General features: G+C 44.5%; 1 protein-coding gene across 2 annotated transcripts in view; it reads right to left on the bottom strand.

Moving 5' to 3' along the window:
* Kif26b (kinesin family member 26B) overlaps window positions 1–19,311 on the bottom strand; it is a 428,644-nt gene that overhangs the window by 216,114 nt on the left and 193,219 nt on the right. For both annotated transcript variants that reach the window (XM_076914586.1, XM_034520916.2), the window contains exon 4: window positions 15,041–15,207. In XM_076914586.1, the coding sequence (XP_076770701.1) occupies window positions 15,041–15,207 (167 nt within the window). The remainder of the gene's footprint in view (window positions 1–15,040; window positions 15,208–19,311) is intronic.

Genomic DNA, 19,311 nt, shown 5'->3' with positions numbered 1-19,311 from the left:
AGATCGCCTGGCCGGGAGTCTCTGGAACTACATATAGCTGCTCCTCAGCACTGAGGTTAGAGAAGTAGCTAGCATACCCGGAAGCACTTTGTGTCTCTAAATTAGTTTATGCTGTTTATAATTCTATATCAGATAAAATCACATAATAAGGAGTCTTCTGGTTTTAGCAGGGAGCCTGGCTTTTTTCAGTCGCATAATTATTCTGAGATCCATATAAATCACCACAAGTAGCAACAGTCTGAGTATTTGAAGGGTATCTTTCTGTTGTATAAGACATCTCACGTTTTGCTTATTTACTTACCTGTTGGAGAACATTTGCAAGGCTTCCAGGTTTTGGCTTTTATGGCTTATTCTCTATCAATATCCACGTACTAGTCTTAGAGTACACTGTTGTGTCTCTCCAGTCAATGCCTGCTGGTGGCATGGTGGTAAAATCTAGTCTGATTGCTTGTGCTGTAACATACTTAAAAGGCTTGCTGAAAATCTAAAGCATAGCCTCCCCTTCATGCATTTTCCCAAAAATGTCAACATAGTTCTGAAAGGACAAGATGAAAAAGTAAAAATGAAGTTGTGTCTGTGTCCTGCAGACCATCTTGGTTTTGTGCTCTAGGGCAGAACACAGCACAGTTGGTCCATGAGACAGAGAATCCCTTACAAAGGGGAGGAAACAGAGTTCTCCAAGGTCAGCTCTGGTCCACAAGTGCTAAGACATCCAAGGAGCCAATCAAAGTGCCACCACCAGCCCACCAGGGTCGCATCATCTGCAAACATGGTGGGATTTATGGCTTATAAAATAATGGAAAATGAAGAAGACAGTCCCTGGGCTTTGTTTCTGCTGCTCTTAGACCTGTTTTTTTAAATTTTATGTAAAACTCCCAAGCAAAAATGGAGAAGGACAAAGCATCATAAAAGAGGAAGGAGGGAGAGAGATGGAGAAAAAAGCCCATGTTTGTGTTGACGCCCTCAATGCCTCTTTTATGAAAGGGCCATCACAGAGTGTAACGGGTGGTAATTTTGAAGCTCCAGGTGTAAAGGAAATACTCTTGTTATTTTTAATTTATGAGCTCCTGTAGCAATACACTCGTCAGGAACTCCTCCAGATGTGTAAAGAAATACCAGTGATACTTAAATTTACTGCAGCTGGAACAGCCCTTTGCTTCCCTGCTCCCACTCTCAACCACATAGCTCCATAAATCAGGCCTCCTCATGTGCCTATGTTGAACGGAAACAGAGAACATGCAAAGTAGTAAATCCACAACAGGCATCCAGGCTGCAGTTGGCAGTCAGTACCACAGAGAGGCAGAAAGAGTCGAGGTATCTAGTCTTATGTTCTCTGTCTTTTACTATAAAAACTAAAGCCGAATGCTCACCATCTCAGAGAGTGTACAATAGGACACGCACAACTTACTCAAAAGGCTTGAGGGTTTGGCTAACACTGTCAAGGTGAGGGTGTGAGGAATGAAGTATCGAAGACTGATTAAGCACAGCAGGTCTGAGATAAATTCTGCCTGAGGGCCAGCAGGTGTCACCTCAACAGCCAGAGTGACCTCTAAGAAACAAAGTCAGGAGTGACCTCCTCAGACTTCAGTAGGGGAGTGATGGACCACATGAAATGCTGTGTACTTCCATCTGAGACTTGGAAACTTGGGACTGACTCCAGGATGTCTACCAGCACAAAAGAATAGTGACAAGAACATAACATCTACAGTGCTGGATGTCCAAGGCTTTGCACACGGTAGGCCAAGGTTTGGTACAGAGCCAGAGCCAAACTGTACTAATGAGTGGTAGTATTTTGCTGAGCTGGGGATGGAACCCAGGGCTTTGCATAAGTCAGGCAAGCCCTCTACCACTAAGCCACACCTAATCCAGCCCTGCAGCATGAAGTGCCAGCTCCTACCACCACAGAAGTCTGCCATGCCTCAACAGAGGGAAGGCTGCTGTGGACAGGCACTTCTCTGAGACTGCTGACAGATGTCTGTGTTCCCAGGTGATATGGTCCTTCTTAGTGATACTGCTGCCAATCAAGGAGACTGTGACACTATTTGAAGGGATCAGCCCTGGCCACCTTGCAGGCTCAAAAGGGAGGTAGTGCAACCTCTGGCCACGAGGGAAGTCTTTAGTGGACTCAGAAAACAAAGGAACCAGGAACTACCATAAGGACACAGTTGAGCAAAAGAACTAGTTTTAAAGAAGTAGGGTCTAGAAGGAAGGCCTTCAGCCTTGGGGTACAGTGGCCATGAAGATGTACTCCACAGTGCTCAGGAGACACTGCTTCTGTAGTGAAGAATGGACTCCTCCAATGGACAGGGGAGGAAGCTGCCAACTTCTACAGCACACACCATAGCCATTCTGATATGCACTCCTCAGATGCTCTGTTTGTGGTAGCCAGGAGCTCAGGCTTCTCATTGGAAATGGACCATGTAAAGTGGAGACAGACATTCACCTGTCTCCATTGAGAGCACATTCAGGAAGGGGATCTGGGCATCAGGCTAGTAAGCAGATAAAGGAAAAAGATAATTTTTGACAATAGTGAGTTATAGGAAGACACCTTTAACTTCTAAGCACCCTGAAGGCTTAGATAAGGTAATAGCAGATGTTTTTGTGAATGCTGTTCTGAACATGTATGCTGTTTCTAGCTGTCCTTATTGGGCTGAGAGCTCCTTAATGGAATTGGCTGTCCTATTTCTATTTTAGTTTCTTAAGTATCTAGTATAGTGCCATGTGTGTTACCAATAACAGATGCTGGATAGATGTGGTAAAGGATGACTGGATGGATGGATGGATGGATGGATGGATGGATGGATGGATGGATGGATAAACAGATGGATGAATGAATAGATGGATGGATGGATGGATAAACAGATGGATGAATGAATAGATGGATGGATGGATGGATGGATGGATGGATGGATAAATAGGTGGGTGGATGGATGGAAAAAAATGGATGATATACACTCCCAGGATCTTATACAGAGTTCCCTTGGAAACATCCCTGGGATTGGCAACTGGTATCAGTTGTCTGTCAGTCTACTTAGAAAACCTAAGTGGTGAGAAGACCTTTCATCAAAGTTATTCCAGAGATGGAACAAAAGAGTAGGTTTATGTGAACTGGCCCCTGCCAGTCTTGTTTGGGAGCTACTTCCAAGTCATTACCCACCCCTCTGACCCCATCTCACCACGACTTGACAAAACAGACCACACTGTAGGCAAATGCTAGGGCGCAGTAGTCAGTGAAAACTTGCAGATATTGCCACAGATATTAATTAGCCCATGAGAAATATGAAGTTTTATATAAGAGAATTGAGTAGAAAAAAGTGTGTGTGTGTGTGTGTGTGTGTGTGTGTGTGTGTGTGTGTGTGTACGTATGTGGTGTGGGTCTTCTCATGAGCTCCTGAAAGGACTTTAAGGAGAAGGTTTGGGGCAGGGTCACAGCAACAGAGAGGAGGAGGGCCCCACAGCCAGGCTGTACATGGCCAGCTTAGACTCTTAGACACAAGGAAATCCCTGAGGCTCTTTTGTCAAGTCCTTTCCCAGCATCCAGCTTGATTCTTGGAGCTCTTCAGTGGTAGAAATGAGAACTTTAAACACCCAGGCATTCATGGTATAGATACGGCAGTTTTCTTTTAACCCTACACAATAACTATAAAATTCTGAATAATCAGGTTTCAAAACAGTCTGCTTTTTTTCACAATTGCTACCTTGACACTTCAGGTTGAGCATCAGAGAGACGGCTATAATAATATATGAAAATTTATTTGAGAAAAATGAACCACATTTATTTTTCTGAAGTATCTAAAAAGACCAGAAATGGATTCTGAGCGATGGCTTATATTTCATCATTCTCATATCCACGGGGGCTTGCCTCTTACTGATTGTCTCCCTTTTCAACACAGGCCTCGGGACAAGTCCTTTCATTGTCCCTGCCAAGGCCCTTTCTTTCCTTTGCTGCGCTTTAGAAGGACAGACCATAGCCTGGATAGGCTTTGGTTCTGGAGCATGCCAAGAAAATGACACAGGCCATTATTTCTAGGCTCATGAAATTCTCTTTCCCAAATTCCAGTGTGCTTCATGAACAAACAGGTCAAGTACCAGGAAAAGAGGATCAAAGTCCAATGGGGCACCCCACCCAATCCCACTGCTTAAAAGAAATGATGGGCACTTATCAGAAGTAGCAACCTACAGTGTGGAAACCTACAATGGCAAGCCTCCCACCTGCCTATCTGGATGACCTCTGTCAACAGCAGTAACCTTCCCACAATGGAGGGCTCAAGCCCACAATAAATTATCTCACTTACAAGCACCACCCCACAGGTTTGGGTTTTGTTGTTGTTGTTGTTGTTTCTATTTTTTACATATTCTATTCTTTTGAGAAGCAAGACAGACCTATGTTTTCACGCACTTGTGATTCATTCTTTTCACACTGATCCTCTGGCTATCAGAGTGCAATCCTGAGGGGTGGAAGTGAGTCTGCCCTCCCTTCTCCTGCTCTCAAGAGCTCAGGTAGAAGTTGTAGAAGTGTTCACAGGAGTCATGAGCTGGAAGAAAGAGAAGCAAGAAAATACAAATGCCATGACAGAAGAGAAAGCAGAGATATCAAACAGGTCTCTCTGTGACTCTGTGATTTATTTCAAATGAAAGCATCATACCTGATGAACCGTCATTTGTGCTTCCCCATATCCTCAGTGAGGCGCAAACATACGGTGCCCTGGATGGATCTGTTTCCCTCCACAATGCCATTCATCAGCGCACTCAGCCCCTACCCAGCGCCACACAGAATAATACATCTTTAGTTTCTCTAATGCCTTCCCCATAATTCTATCCCCAAATGCTTTACATACTTCACTAAGACAGCTTTAGAATTAAAATAATCAATCAGAGCGAGGAGCAGAACGCAGGAGGCTTATTGAAGAACGAAGACGGAAAGCCCCGATCAGCTGCACTACTCAGGTGACTCAGAAAACCTCCGCTGCTGTAACTCTTCCGTGGGCTTATTGTCCCAGGATGCATCCCTCTCTGGTCCTTTACAACGCCCCATCATGGGGGAACAGTTAGGTAACTGAGCTTTATAAGACGTTCAGGTTCCTGACATGCCTCTTTCATACCAGGAAGATGCAAATTCCCTCAAAGAGCCCTACAGAAAGGAATGGTTCACCTCTTAAACATGCAGCTTGACCTATGTGGTAAATGTCTAAGCACCTCAGCAGAGGACAGCCTGGAGACTCCCAAGATTCAAATGTTTTTAATTAACAAATCCCTTTATAGGTCTTGTGAGGGAGTGAGACACTGGTCATATTAAGCTGAAAGGCCAGTAAAGCTGCACCTTCATCCCTTTCATGGAGAAGTAGCATTTGCATAGAGACCTTAGGCTGGGGGGCTACACCCCAGACACAAGAGAAGGCACGGGAGGAGGAAGTGACAGAACAAAGCTTAGGAGGAGGGCCCCATGCGTACTTCCCCAGGGGAACCAGGTTAGTGCCCAAGAAAGCACAAGCAAGAGGGAGCTTAGGGAGGAGGGTGGTACAGAGAATACAAAGAGACTCTGTAAGAGCCTCCAAAATTCTCCAGCTTTTGCTTTGTGGTATAGAAAGCATTATTTCGGTAACTAATACAAGTTAGAGTAAAGATCTGCTGATCACAAGCCCACCATCCCCAAGACACACTCAGGTTTTGAAGCAAGCTTGGCATTTACTGTTATTATTGTTGTTGTGTTTTTATGTATATATGTGTAATATCTGTGTAATGTGTACATCTGCATGTATGAGTGCATATGTATGTGTTTATGCATGTGCATGTCTACACGTACAAGTGTGCATATATCTGTGTGTCTGTGTATGTATATGTCTGTGTGTATATCTGTGTGTCTGTGTACCTATGTGTGAGTATGTATGTCTGTGTGTGCTTGTGTGTGTCTGTATATGTATGTGTATGTATATGTGTCTGTGTGTGTCCACGTGTGTGTCTATCTGTATATCTGTTGTGCAGAAGCAGTTGCTTGTGTGGACTTGCTTAGAAGTCAAGATGTTTTCCCCAATCTCTTCCCCACCTTCCCACCTTATTCTTAGAGACAAGGCCTCTCTGCACACCTGGAGCTCGCAATCGCAGCTAGACTTGCTGGCCAGCAAGGCCCTGGGATCTGCCTGTCATTAACCCTAGCACTAAGGGTTACAAGTACAAACTCCCATGCTCAATGTTTTAGGCAGTAGGGATTTGAAAAAAGCAAGCACTTTACAAACTGAGCCATCTCCCCAGCTCTGGCAGCCATTTTATGTTGATGTTTTACATGGATCCCCCGCCATCTCAACAGGCATCATGGTGGCAGAGAACAGTCACTGATTCATTCAACAAACATTTCTTGGGTGTTCATTTTCTTCCTGGGGCTTCAGGCAAAAACAGAGACCACTACTGTCTCTGCATTTTGGAGCCGACATTCTAGTTCAGAGACTCTGGGCTCATTCTCTACACACTAGCTGTGTGACCTTGTGTGACTTTGGCCAATTTACCGCATCCTTCTGTGCAATGGTTTCTATGCCTGTGGTGGTATGGTATTAGAGCCGACTAATGGGGGAAGCTACAGATGTGATGATGAAGATGGAGTGTAGAACTTGGGAATGCATCAGACCATGGAAGCTGCTATGATTTCCAAATGGGTGAATATGGATGATCGAAAACTAGCTGCACTCATACTGCAGCAGGGTGGTAGCGGAGGTCCACCTCCCCCATCCCTCTTCCTATATACTTGACCATTGCTTCCACTTCTTTTCAGACTACCGTGTCACCTCCAAATTCATTCCTTTTCAGCCTGCTGCATGTCACCCCCAAAGTCAATCCATAAGCAAAAGAGTACTTTCCATCTTTCACTTTGATGTACCTTAGCACTTTGGTTGATTATCAAGGTCAATGTCGTGACAATTCTGACTTGTGGCATTCGTAGACTGACTCACCACTGATCTCTAGGGTGACAGAATTCTTTTCCCACAGCCATGTAGCCTTGAACTTGAAATGTAGCTAAGGTTAGCCTTGAACTTCTGATCCTCCCATTTCAACCTCCCAAGAGCCCAATGGTGACAAAATTCTTAAATGTTTCTCCTTCCTATCCTTTATTATCGATCAACTTTTCTGGATTATAAAAGCAAGATCTGGGGCAGGGGTTGGGGTTTGGTGCTGGGGATACATCTCATCTTGCATGCAAACATAGGGACTTGAGCTCTATCCCTTAGAACCCACATGTATAGTGGTGCTCAGGTACTCAGGTATAGTGATACTCAGTTGTATTCCCAGTGCTAGGCAGGGTAGGCAGGCACATAAAACCTAAGGACTGAAACACCTTCAAAGCCAGGCATGATGATGGATGGTGGCAATGGATAGACTTGGAGGTAGAAGTAGGAGGATGCTAAGTTCAAGGCCAGCCTGAACTATGTAGTCAGTTCAAAATCAACCCCAGTCTCAAAGTAAGACCCTGTTTTAATAGATGTAAGAAAAAAAACTTCGAAAATTTAGAGTTACGAGTTAGACTAACTGAAGCCACAGGTTCTCTGCTCTCAGCCCGTCTCTGGTGAGCTCACTAACAAAGGGCTCTGACCCACTCCAGATTTTAAAGGCCACTGGTCTGTACTCCCTATTGGTCTATACTCCTGGGACAGATGGCTTCCTTCCTGAGGCATGAAGCCAGATCTTTACAGTGGGTATAGAGGCTTGGGTAGCCATCATGCAGGATTACAAAAATCTTATAAAGGCAGGCATCATGTAGACGTCTACATGGAGGGAGGCAGTTCACTGATTTTTCCACCCAGGACTGGGCTCTATCATTCTGAAGCGGGTGCTGTGTTAATATCATCTCTAAGACTCAGATGATCACATCTTATCTTAACCTTCACCACTCTGTGAAACAGACAGTATGATATCAAAGGACAATAGAAAATCAAAAGCTAGAGAAGTCAAGTCAACTGTCTAGCTTGGGGCTGGAGGTTAAGCCTTGAGCTGGTCCATCTTCCCAATTGCTTTGTTCAGTGTCCTTTCCAGCCCATCACCAACACCAGTAAAAAGACACCAATAGCTAGAACCACAGATGCAGAGACCAGTTAACAAGGATCACTGGGATACTATGGGTTCACTGACACTTCGCCTTCAAACATTCTCACCAAGGCATGCCAGGGGTTTTATTCCAAAGGCTCCCAGATATTGTGAGCTGATAGCTCACACCTCAGCAAGATGACAGTTGAGCATAGCCCCTGTTTAGGAGAAATGCATACTGTACATACTGCATACTGGGATATGATTAAGGATGCACTCATGGGTGCAGGGTCACCCACTCACACTAGTCTGTGTCAAACCACAGGTACTGATTCTGTTCTTCTCTGCCTAAGCCAGTACAAAATGCTAATTTCAAGGCCAGCCTGAATTACATAGTAAGTTCAAAATCAACCTGCTTCTCAAAGTAAGACCCTGTTTTAATCAACGTAAGAAAAAAGACTTCAAAAATTTAGAGTTACAAATTAGACTAAGTGAAGCCTATATGAAACCATCTGGATGTTTGGGATGGCACACTTGCTGTTTGGTGTGCAGAGAGTGTCTTTGAATTCTTTTATTGAATTTAGGCATATATATTTTGCTTTACATGCATGAATGTTTTACCTGCATGTACATCTGTGTACATTTGTGTTCGTTACTCTCAAGGTCAGAAGAGGGCATTGGATCCCCTAAGATTGGAGCTACAGACAGTTATGAGCCATTATATAGATGCTGAGACTCAAACCCAGGTTCCCTGGTAGAGCAACAAGTGCTCCTAATTACTGACCCAACTCTGCAGCCCCTCAGATTCCATTTAACGCAGGGTTCCACAGTGTAGGCACTGACGGCAGCCACTTGTTTGCAGTGCTTTTGCCATCTCTCAGGGCAATCAGTGGGTATTTCTTAGTGAAAGTTACACCTGATACTGTTTCCTGGGGCCTTGGGAATCCAAGGGCACTAGAAACTCACTTGGCTCCTTTTTGGAGTCTTCCTTTCACACTGCCACTGAGGTGAGTTTAAGTGGAACTACATTCATACAACTAGGACTCCTAGAAGTTCACTTCATCCATATGCATGAGCAATGCTTCTTTCTTTTTGAGAAGGGCTCAGAACCCTTTCTAAGAAGAGTAAACCTAAGCCTGCCAGGAATACATCAGCCAGAGATCTAGGGGGTGATGGTTTGGCTGTCGGTGATCCTTGCCTGGCTCTGCTTAGCTGCCAAAGAAGGGGACAGGATGGTTGGAGCATCTGGAGTCCAGGCCACACCTGCAGGTAGTTAGGAAAAAGATGCCCCCATTGGAGGCTTGCAGGAGTCTCTCCATGAGCCTACAGTGTTTTGGCCCTTAAAGCCCATTCACAATTGGGTGCCCTGTTCCATTACACAACTGTGTGTATTGGTTTTCACCAGTGTCTCACAGGAAGCTACACAGTGGCCCTGCTTTCATGGGAAGTTGTGGAATAGTCAGGAGTGGAGGAAAGTGGAGTGGTGAGATGGGAGAGTGGAGAGGACTGTCCATCAGAAGCAGACCTGCCAGAGTAAGCAGGCAAGGTAAGTATCCTGCTGCTATGAAAACAGAAGGAACCGGGAAAATAATAACAGAAAATTTTAGTAACTGAAAATTTCCACGATACAAGCTCATAAAGGTTCTTACACAGCTCTCTCTTGTATGTTTTTAGGTCTGGGGTGCTTTTTAAAAAGATCTTTTGCGTATAAATCTAATAATAACACAATCCTCGAAAATAGCTGCTCTGGTCAGTAAAGCCAGAGGCCGAAATAAAGCCCTATCTCTATAGTATTAAGTCAGCAACGGGGAGATGAATCTTGTGTGTACCTGGCTCCATTTTTCTACTCCTACATCTCCTGAGATCAACTGTAGTATTCAGGTGGCTTTTCCCAGTAATGGTTGTTGATGTGTTTCACGAGTGTCCCTGCAGGGAACTGTGTCTGATGGAGAACAAAGAGACCAACTACGGGCAGTTCCATGATCTTCCTCATCCTTCTTGGGCTTAATAAACTCAGAGCACACAGCCAAATACCACTATTATGTGTAAAGTACCCAGGGATGGAAGAAAGCCTCCTTTATCCAAGATCAGACATGCAAAGCCTTTCCTGGGGCCGGTGCAACCAGGAGCTATTTTTTATTTGACTATCAGCAAGATGGTAGATATAATAGCAATAAGAATGGGGATAGTTGTAACTACAGCTGCATGTAGCCCACTGGGGGCTGAGCAGAGGGGAAACATGGTCCTGACAGCAGTGCTAGGCATTAAGAGTCAGCCCCCTAAAATCAGTTTACCCTTGACCCTGGGGCCTGGTCTTACTGCAATGGCAATCTCCAAGCTTCAGGTGCTACTGGCCAAATCAGTCATATAACAGCCAGGGACATGGTCAAGAGGCTTCAAGCAAACTGTCAGGCAATAGAGGAACCACCTAAGACAAAAATGGAAGGGCTAGCAGGGAAGGGTTAGACAGAGCCAGCATTAGTAACATCCCTAGGAAAAGAACAGGTTTAGACCAAAGTCAGAAGGCAAGAGGAGTGTTGTGTGTTCATGAATGACACTAAGACCTGGCCCCATGGGGGGCTGATGAGAGGACATCATGGGCATGACAGCAACCTCATGAAAGAACAGGACAGGATGGACGGCAGGTGAGAAGGACATGGATCCCACAAAATGAACGTAAGATGTGTTGGTTACTTATTGTGACCCAAATTCTCCTCCACTCAAGGGAGGCAGGATTTATCTCAGCTCGCATTTCAAAGGGCTCAGTCCATGGAGACTTTGCCCTGAACTCTTGACACACCATGGCAGTGGCAGTGTATAGATGGTCTTCAATACTGGTGGACAGGAAGCAGGGTGGGAGCAGGGGAATGGGAAGGAGCCCAGATGGCATACAGCCTGCAAAGACATGGCCACAGTGTCAGCTTCTTCCAAGTCAGTCTCCCCTCCTACCTTTCCCCTCATTATATCATACTATCTGTGAATTCATTGAAGGCTTGACTGGTCCATCCATCATATAAGCACCTTCAAGGTCCTGTCTCTGGAAATGGCCCTCTCAGAGCTCTACTGATCTTCACCATCCAATCAAGCTGACGATCAAGACTAGTAACCACAGAGGGCAATGCTATATTGGAACACTAGAGTTTATCCAGAAACTTCAAACCCAGGACAGACATACTTTTAATCAACAGGAAAAAACCAGTGTAACTGGATCTTCAAATGAAAAGTCATTAAGTTTAAGGAAGGGGACAAGAGGGACACAGAGACCAAAGGGGAAAAACCCCACAGTTGTTGATGCTTCCTTGGATTATTTGGCAATTGAAAACTCAGTGTGAAGCTATGAGGCCATCTGAAGGATTCATTTTCTTTTCCAAGGTTTGAGGCAATTCCATGCATGATACAGAATCTACCCATTGCTTTTCAAATAACAGTAAAATTTCCATTGCCTCAACCTTCAATGACAGGGTCCCCTCCATTGGGTTTTGTTTACATTTTATGATAGAAAACAAAGTACATAATTAGTGAACAGTCAGCACAAGGAGAAATCTAACCATAGCCTACCCACAGCATCATCTCATCTCAGTGATGTAAAATTTATGCTAAAGGATTCACACGTTTGAATGGCCTTCATGCTCCATAGCAACACATTACTAACTGACCTGAGGATAGATGTGCCAGTTTCTTCTTTCTTTCTTTCTACTGCTATCACTTTTAGCCCTCTTTCTTTAAGACAGAGTGGCTGACCGCTAGCTCACTATGTGACCTTAAACCTTTAAACTCCTGTTTCCTAAGTGCTGGGATTACAGGTGGAATGCCACCATGCCTTATCTATGCAGTGCTGAAGATCCACTCCTAGGCTTCACACAAGCTAAGTATATACACCCTATATACAAGCTACACTCACAGCCTAAACTGTTATTATTTTTAAAGTTTCTTTCCCCACAAGAACAGTAGACTAGACTTTTGAAGTATAGGCAATCACTAAAAGGCTTCTTATCTAAAGAAAGAGAATGTTTTATTCATAGATTCAACAGATCCAATGACTTGAATGTGCCCTCTCCAAAACTCATGTTGAAGCTTGATCCTCACGGCCTTGGTCTTAGAAGGCTGGGCCTTCAGAAGGCCACTGGAGCATGGAAGCTCAGAAAATCTTGGTCTCTCTTCCCCTTCTGTCTTCCACCTCATGAGGACAAACCTACAAGATGCCATGTTGGAAGCAGACAGCAGCCCTTACATAGGAGCTGGTACCCTGGTCTTGAATTTTCCAATCTCTAGAAGGAAAGAAATAATCTCTTGTTCCTTATAAACCACCCAATCTTGAACATTGTGTTACATGAGCAGACTAAGACAATGAGCCTGGAGTTACTATGAATGTTCTACAGAAATACATAAATACTTCTTCATGGACCTCTGGGACCCAAGGAAGTGATAGATCCCTGGTTCTCTCTCTCTCTCTCTCTCTCTCTCTCTCTCTCTCTCTCTCTCTCTCTCTCTCTGCTGTAGGTGCCCATCTATGACAGGCAGGTTGTTCATATGCTAACTTACTTGCTGGAAGGAAGTAAAACCCAGTGACAAGCCAGGGAGACTGGTAAGTGATGAGCAGAGAGTGTACTCATGTGCTTTTTCCATGGTACTCTGTCTTTCTGTACACTATAAGCCCTTTGAGGGCAAGCTCATAGCATTAGGCTCCAGGTGCTATCCATGTTCACAACAACAACAACAAAAAGATACAAGGGAGCCAGAAGGCATACTCTGCATATAAGCTGCTTCCACCAAGCCTGATGACCTGAGTTCAATCCCTGAACTCATACAAGCCTGATGACCTGAGTTCAATCCCTGAACTCATACAGTGGAAAAAATGAGCCAACTCCCACAAGTTATCTTCTGATCTATGTGTACATACATGTACATGCATACACACAGATTGATTAATTGATAAATAGATAGATAGATAGATAGATAGATAGATGATAGATCGATGATTGATAGGTAGATAGATAGATAGATAGATAGATAGATAGATAGATAGATAGACAGACCTAGGGAGTAAGCCACCTTTTGGAGTCTTTGCTCACTGCTGGCATCATCTACAGAGCTTCCAGTCATTATTACTGACGCATCCCTCTTAGGTGCCCAGCACCTGTTCTCTCTTAATAGAACCTACCAGAAGTCCCATCCCCTTATTCCTTCCCAAGTCAAATCTTTCTTTGGTGTTTTGTTTTGTTTTTGAGTCTGGCAGTTTTGTGTGGAATCCTCTAAAACACAGGGATTTAAAAGAGCATCAAGGTAGGAGGTGAGAGTCCAACTCCAAAGAGCACCAAAAGCTCATGCCCTCCAGCCTGGAGGCCAGCCTCACCCACTCCAGCATGGAGACCAGGTAGCCACTCGGCACACCTTCCTTCTCCCTCACTTTCTAAGTTATGTGAACAGGCAGCAAGTTCTCCATCATTCCCAGAGAGCTGGGGGACAGCTCCCTCCTATTCTAAGGTTTCATTTAGTCTTTTTTCACACACTTGGGTACCCACAGAGACAAAAAATGGCCTCTTATACAGTGATCTAGAAGATTTCTGCCTTAAGGTGTCTTCTCAGTTCTCTGCCAAGGTTCACCCACCTGTGGCTACACTCTGATAGGCTTCTCAGGTCTCAGGATCATCTGGGTTTATGACTTTTCCTCCCAAATGCTTACATCTCTTCATTCCTGCTTCAAACAGCAGAGATGTAACATCCCAGTGAGCTTGGGTTCCTTGCTTGGTAGTCCAGATATCGCAGGGGTTCACACACAGTTGGAGCTAACAATGGCCCTTGTTGGGAGCCTGGCATACACATATGGTGCTTCTTTTCCCATATCCAAACCAGTGCAAATGTTCAGAGAAGAATAAACACAGCGCCCTGATATAATGAGCACCTCAAAGCTGGGCTCCCAACAACCCTTCTTGACACCTATTATGGAAGGCATTTTCTCTCAGGACCCTGTCCTTCTCTTCCTCCTCTGGCTTGTCCCCTTCCTCAGTCAGAGCCCCTTCTTACATTACACTATTCCTAGAAGAAAGGAAAGCCACATGGAATACTGTCCAGACCCACATGAAATTACACTTCTGTAATGTTCTTAATAATTTAACATCACCTAATTTTAATCTTCAGACTAGACCTTATCCTCATTTTATAGATGTGGAAGCTGAGGCTTGCAAACTCTCTGATGTCATACTACGTGCTGTTTATTCAGAGCCTGTTTACTCTGGAGCCTGAGAACATTTAGAAAATTTTCTAAGGTTTAGCTTCAAGTATCAAGTAAAGAGTGAATTGTGAGAAGAGCAGACGTGTCAACCCCCTGCTATTTCTGTCTCTGTTGTGAGTTAACTCCGAGGAACCTTACCAGTCCTCAGTTTCCTTGTTCATAAAATCATGAGATTGAATTAGACAACCTGTCACCCCACTCAGCTGTCCTTTGTCTCCTGCCCTGTCTCTGCCTTGCTGCTAAAATTAGGCTGACAACATAGTTCAAATACCTTTCATTTTTGGTTCTCATGGCTTTAAACTCTCAGATTAGCTTCATATCCAGTGTTTGATTAGCTATATATCCAGTGTCAAGAAGTAATACACTTAGCATCTCTATGTCTCTTTTTTTTTTCATAAGCAGGTAAGTGTGGCATCAGTAGCCACAGGTCTGTACCTACTACATCCTTACCCCAAAGAGGGCCGTCTTTAGAGCCATATGTTCTTAACAACAGCAGTTCTCAACCCAAGACACATCTGATTATTCCAGGACATAGTAGGGACAAGGGGACATGGGTATGTAATAGACAGAGGCCAAAGATCCTGCAAAACACACTATAACGCATAGGACAGTCTCCTCAACAGAGTTCTCTGGCTCACAATGTCAACAGGTCCAGTTTGGAAATCTTGCTTTCGAAAAGCCAACTCAAAGAGCAGTATTGAATGTCTTCTATTAGTTTCAGCTGATTTGGTCCACATAGGCTGCATACCAGCTGGATGTACAAAAAAAAAAAAAAAAAAAGATCTGAGCATCTCTTACCGTGCGAAGAAGGAAGCGGCCACCGAGGTCCCTGTGGAAGTCTCACTGGCCGCACCGGAACCCTGTGGGGCTGGGACACTGCTGGCTGCAGGCTTGTCAGCATTGTAGCGGTTGAGCGCTGACTCTGTCAGTCCCTCACGGCTGGTCTCTGTCATCAGCTGGGAGATCTGACAAAGAAATGACATGGAGCTCATTACTTGTGGCTCAGAGAATGTCTGCCCACTGCCAGCAGATTGCTGTCAGGAGGAGAAGGTGGGCTTAATCCCACTCACACTCGGTTACCTGGGGGCGCACAGGATTTCTATGACCATTTCCCAGCATGTTAGCTAGGTCACTTCCTGTTTCCATTTAAAATAATGTAATAAAATAACCCCTGACATTATAGGTTGCATTACACCTACATCTTCCCAGCCTGGAGAGGAGAAAGTGTCACCTATTAGTCACATGCTCTTCATAGCCCAGCATCAGAACTGTGACATGAACTAATGCTGGATTCACACCAGGAAAGGCTCCAAGTGCTCACAAAGAAGAGGACAGGCAGAGGTTCTGTCTGAAGGCACAAGCAAGCCTGTTGCTAATGAAGGACACGAGGGATTCAGATAAAGAGAGCTATAGGAAGATAGATGGATGGTAGATGCAGATAAAAACAGACACAGCTACCATGTAGTACCAATGTGCTTTCATGGAGGGTTTAGAATACTTTAGACTTCATTTCTTCTGATCCATTAATAGGACCATGAATGATTTCTGTTTTGTTTCTTTTTATTTGTTTTGTTTTTGTTGTTGTTTTGTGCTTTTTGTTTTGTTTTGTTGTTGTTGGTTTGTTTGTTTGTTTTTGAAGTAGGGTTTCCTTTAGTCCAGGCTAGCCTAGAACTGGGTATGTAGCAGGACTAACCTTGAATTCTTGACCCTCCCGTTTCTACCTCCCAAGTGCTGGGACTGTAGGGATGCACTGTCACATCTAGTATTAGTCTGGTATGATGCTTGGTTTTAACTACCAACTTGATATAACCTGTTGGCCTGTGGGCATCACACCTGTTGGCGACTTTTCTTAATTGGGTTAACTGATATGGGGAGACTCACCCTGAATGTAGGTGACATTTCGTAGGCTGGGTCCCCAACTGTATAAAAGTGAGAACTGTGACCTGAGCAAGGAGACAGGCGTGCATGTATCCATTACTGGGCTGGGCTATGGCTAGCTGTTTCAGGTCCTGGTTACCTTAACTTCCCTGCTATGATGAACTATAACCTGTAGTGTTGTGGTGAAATAACCTTTCCTTCCGTCCTTAAGTGACTCTGTCGGGGCATTTTATCACAGCAAGGGAAAAAACTAGAGCACACAGTGTTTCCATTTTTGTTTGTTTGAGAACTGATCTCTTGCAGCATAGGCCGCCCTTGGGCTCACTATGTAGCTGAGTCTGTCTCCTTTTTATCTCTAGTGATTGTTTTTGTAATGGAAGTCCACGTAGATAGTCTATTCTATTTGTCTCCCATCTGCTGTAAGACCCACACTTCTGGGAAAAATGAGGATGTGGTATGGAGACACACTTATGTTCATCTGACTTAATATGGTGTTTTGTGGGGTAAAAGTCTAAGTGTGCTATTTAAAGTTACTTTAAAACTTTAATCTACTTCCAAAAGGGAAAACATTAGCTGAAATAAACGAACACAAAGAAGGATGATTTCAGTTAAACAAAAAAGATCTTTGGCCTGCTACTCTTAAATGATAAGTGGAAAATATTCCTATCATTTATAAAACACAGGTGTAATAAACCCAGGGCAGGAGCCTTTTCCCCTTGGTCACTGAGCAGGGTAGTTGGCCACAAGGGAGATGAGGGAGCCTGGAGCAACACCAGGGATGTAAAACCATTTATACCTCTCAGTTTTAGCAGAGCAGCCATTCACTCTGCATTCCATTGACTTGAAACTGTTTAAACTTCTGCTGTACCTTGGGAAGTTCAGCATCACTCAGTGGAGATTCTGACAACCTGTACTTTCTTACTCTCATTCTACGCACAAGAAACAAACATGACCCCATCACAGCAGCTGGAGAGAAGGCAACATAGAGAGGCCTGGAGGATGGTTTCCCTGTATTCCAGGGGGGCTACTAACTCCCCATAGGCACAGCTCACATCTGAAAGCTGCCTGTACCACCAACAGCTGCCACCATTCCAGAGGGAACGATGAGGAGACTGCCACACACACTGTTGTCCCCACTGGCTGTTAATGCTAAAGCCACAGGTGGTACATGATGCTCTCCTGGGCAACACCCAGGAACCAAAGCAAACTCTCAAATCCTCGTTTCTATCAAAAGCCACCATGAAGGCATTTCACCAAATCCTCTGTGGATGTTTCCTGACCCTTTGTTTTATTTCTTTTTAAATGTATTTTGTCTTTAATTTTTAAACAGCGCTTCCATTTTTACTTCTGAGTCTATACTTTGGGTTACACTCAGCAAGTTACACATCACAGGATAACAGATCAGAGCTGGCTTGTCCACTGTATACCAAGATCAACACAACCACACAGAGATAACAAAAGCACATTTGCGACACGGATCTTGACTATTTTATTCTCTGCTGCTCACATATATCTGATTAAATCTTTTTGTCTACAGTCCTTGAAATAAGCAAATATATTTCTTTTCCAGATTTCATCATTTTCCTGGGCACGTCTGCATGCGCGCTAGGCAAGTGCTCTGCCGCTGCGTCCCTTCCGTGTTCTTGGTGCTTAGCTGTACCAGGCACCTCGGCAGACACACATGCAAACACATCTTTGGGTCTCAGGTGTCTTCAATATTTACTTTCTTTGCAATTTGTACAGGTGTCTCTGGTGTGTGGTACAGACAATAAATAGGAGAGCTGGTGTATTCAACTTCTGGGCCCTGTCCTGCTATATCTTTATCACTCTGAGAGTCAGAGGAGCCAGGCACCCTCTCAGAAGCTGTAGTTGTTTTAACTCAACAATCAAAATCATGTTTCCAGATGATTATGAAAAAGAAGCTTGCTTATCAGATAAGCCAGCACTCATCCACCCTGTACAGGCTCTGAGTGCTGGGGTTTGGCTGATAACTTTTCACCAAGGGGCTATCTCACCAAGTCACTAACTATCAAGAATTACTCCCTTCAGCCTTGACAGTTATCTCTAAGACAATACCACCAGTCATGAATGAATTCCCTCAGGAGTCAAAGGGGCAAATAGTTGCCCACTGGATAAGACAGAGTTAGGAAAGATCTGTCCAACACAAGTTCCTTCTTTGGCTCTAAACTGGAGGTAGCCCATCCCAGAGCTGTACACACATTAAACAGAAAGGCCGAAGATGTTAAATGCATCACCATTATCTGCTAGCCTTCTAAGACTGATATGCCCTATCCCTCCCCCAAGGCCCATGGAAGACATAATGCTATCTAGACAGCTTGGCGCTTGCTCCCAGCTCATAGATGAGGGAAGACTTGTGAAGGAACACATGATTTGACCAAGGTCTCACAGCACAGTGAAAATGCAGGCCCTAAAGCCATTCTATTGTCCTTCCTTGGTCCATCTGACTTCTGTTACCAATGTGAGAGAGTGAGTATGCATGTATACACGAGTGCATTGTGTATGTTGTGAGTGTGCATGTGTGTATATATATATATATATATATATATATACATACATATGTGTATGTATGTATGTATATATAATATATTATATATAATGTGCTAATAGAGAGGCTTCCAGATGTGCTTTCAGACAAATCTCCAGGCTTAGGGGTAGGGGAGAGCCACTGTTTTCCTCTGTAGAATGAGCAGGAGCTCACAGTTGTAGAATGAGACTGGGCTACAGAGACACACCCCCCCAGAGGAGATTAAGTCATTTCCAACATGCCTCTGAAGGAAGGAGCCCCTGGTTTCTGTCCTCTTACCCATCAGCCCTCAGTGAGGATTCCCTGCTCCTTCTGTCTCTCCACAGAGGCAGCCCATGGATTTCCTGAGGAATCTGTGCTTTGTGAACAGTCGCCCTGCTGCTGGCTTCTGAGTTTGTGTCAGAGCAGTGGCCATTCCTCCCAGCTAACAGGACCTGTCACGTGTAGGAAGGGCCCCTTTCCTGCTATTATATCCAAGGCTCTGTTTCTGTGTGACAGTCCTCACAGTAGCCTTAGCTACTGTGGCCCCAAGGCCTGGGGACCTGTCCCTCCCCAGCTCTGACCAGCACCCCTGCCTGTGCCTTCCAGGTCATGGGGGGGGGGCAAGTGACTAGATAGTAGTGGAGACCCACAAGCCCACACTACA

This window comes from Arvicanthis niloticus, chromosome 16 (assembly GCF_011762505.2).
Source record: "Arvicanthis niloticus isolate mArvNil1 chromosome 16, mArvNil1.pat.X, whole genome shotgun sequence".
Lineage (NCBI taxonomy): Eukaryota > Metazoa > Chordata > Mammalia > Rodentia > Muridae > Arvicanthis > Arvicanthis niloticus.
This window is presented reverse-complemented; position numbering and strand designations above follow the sequence as displayed.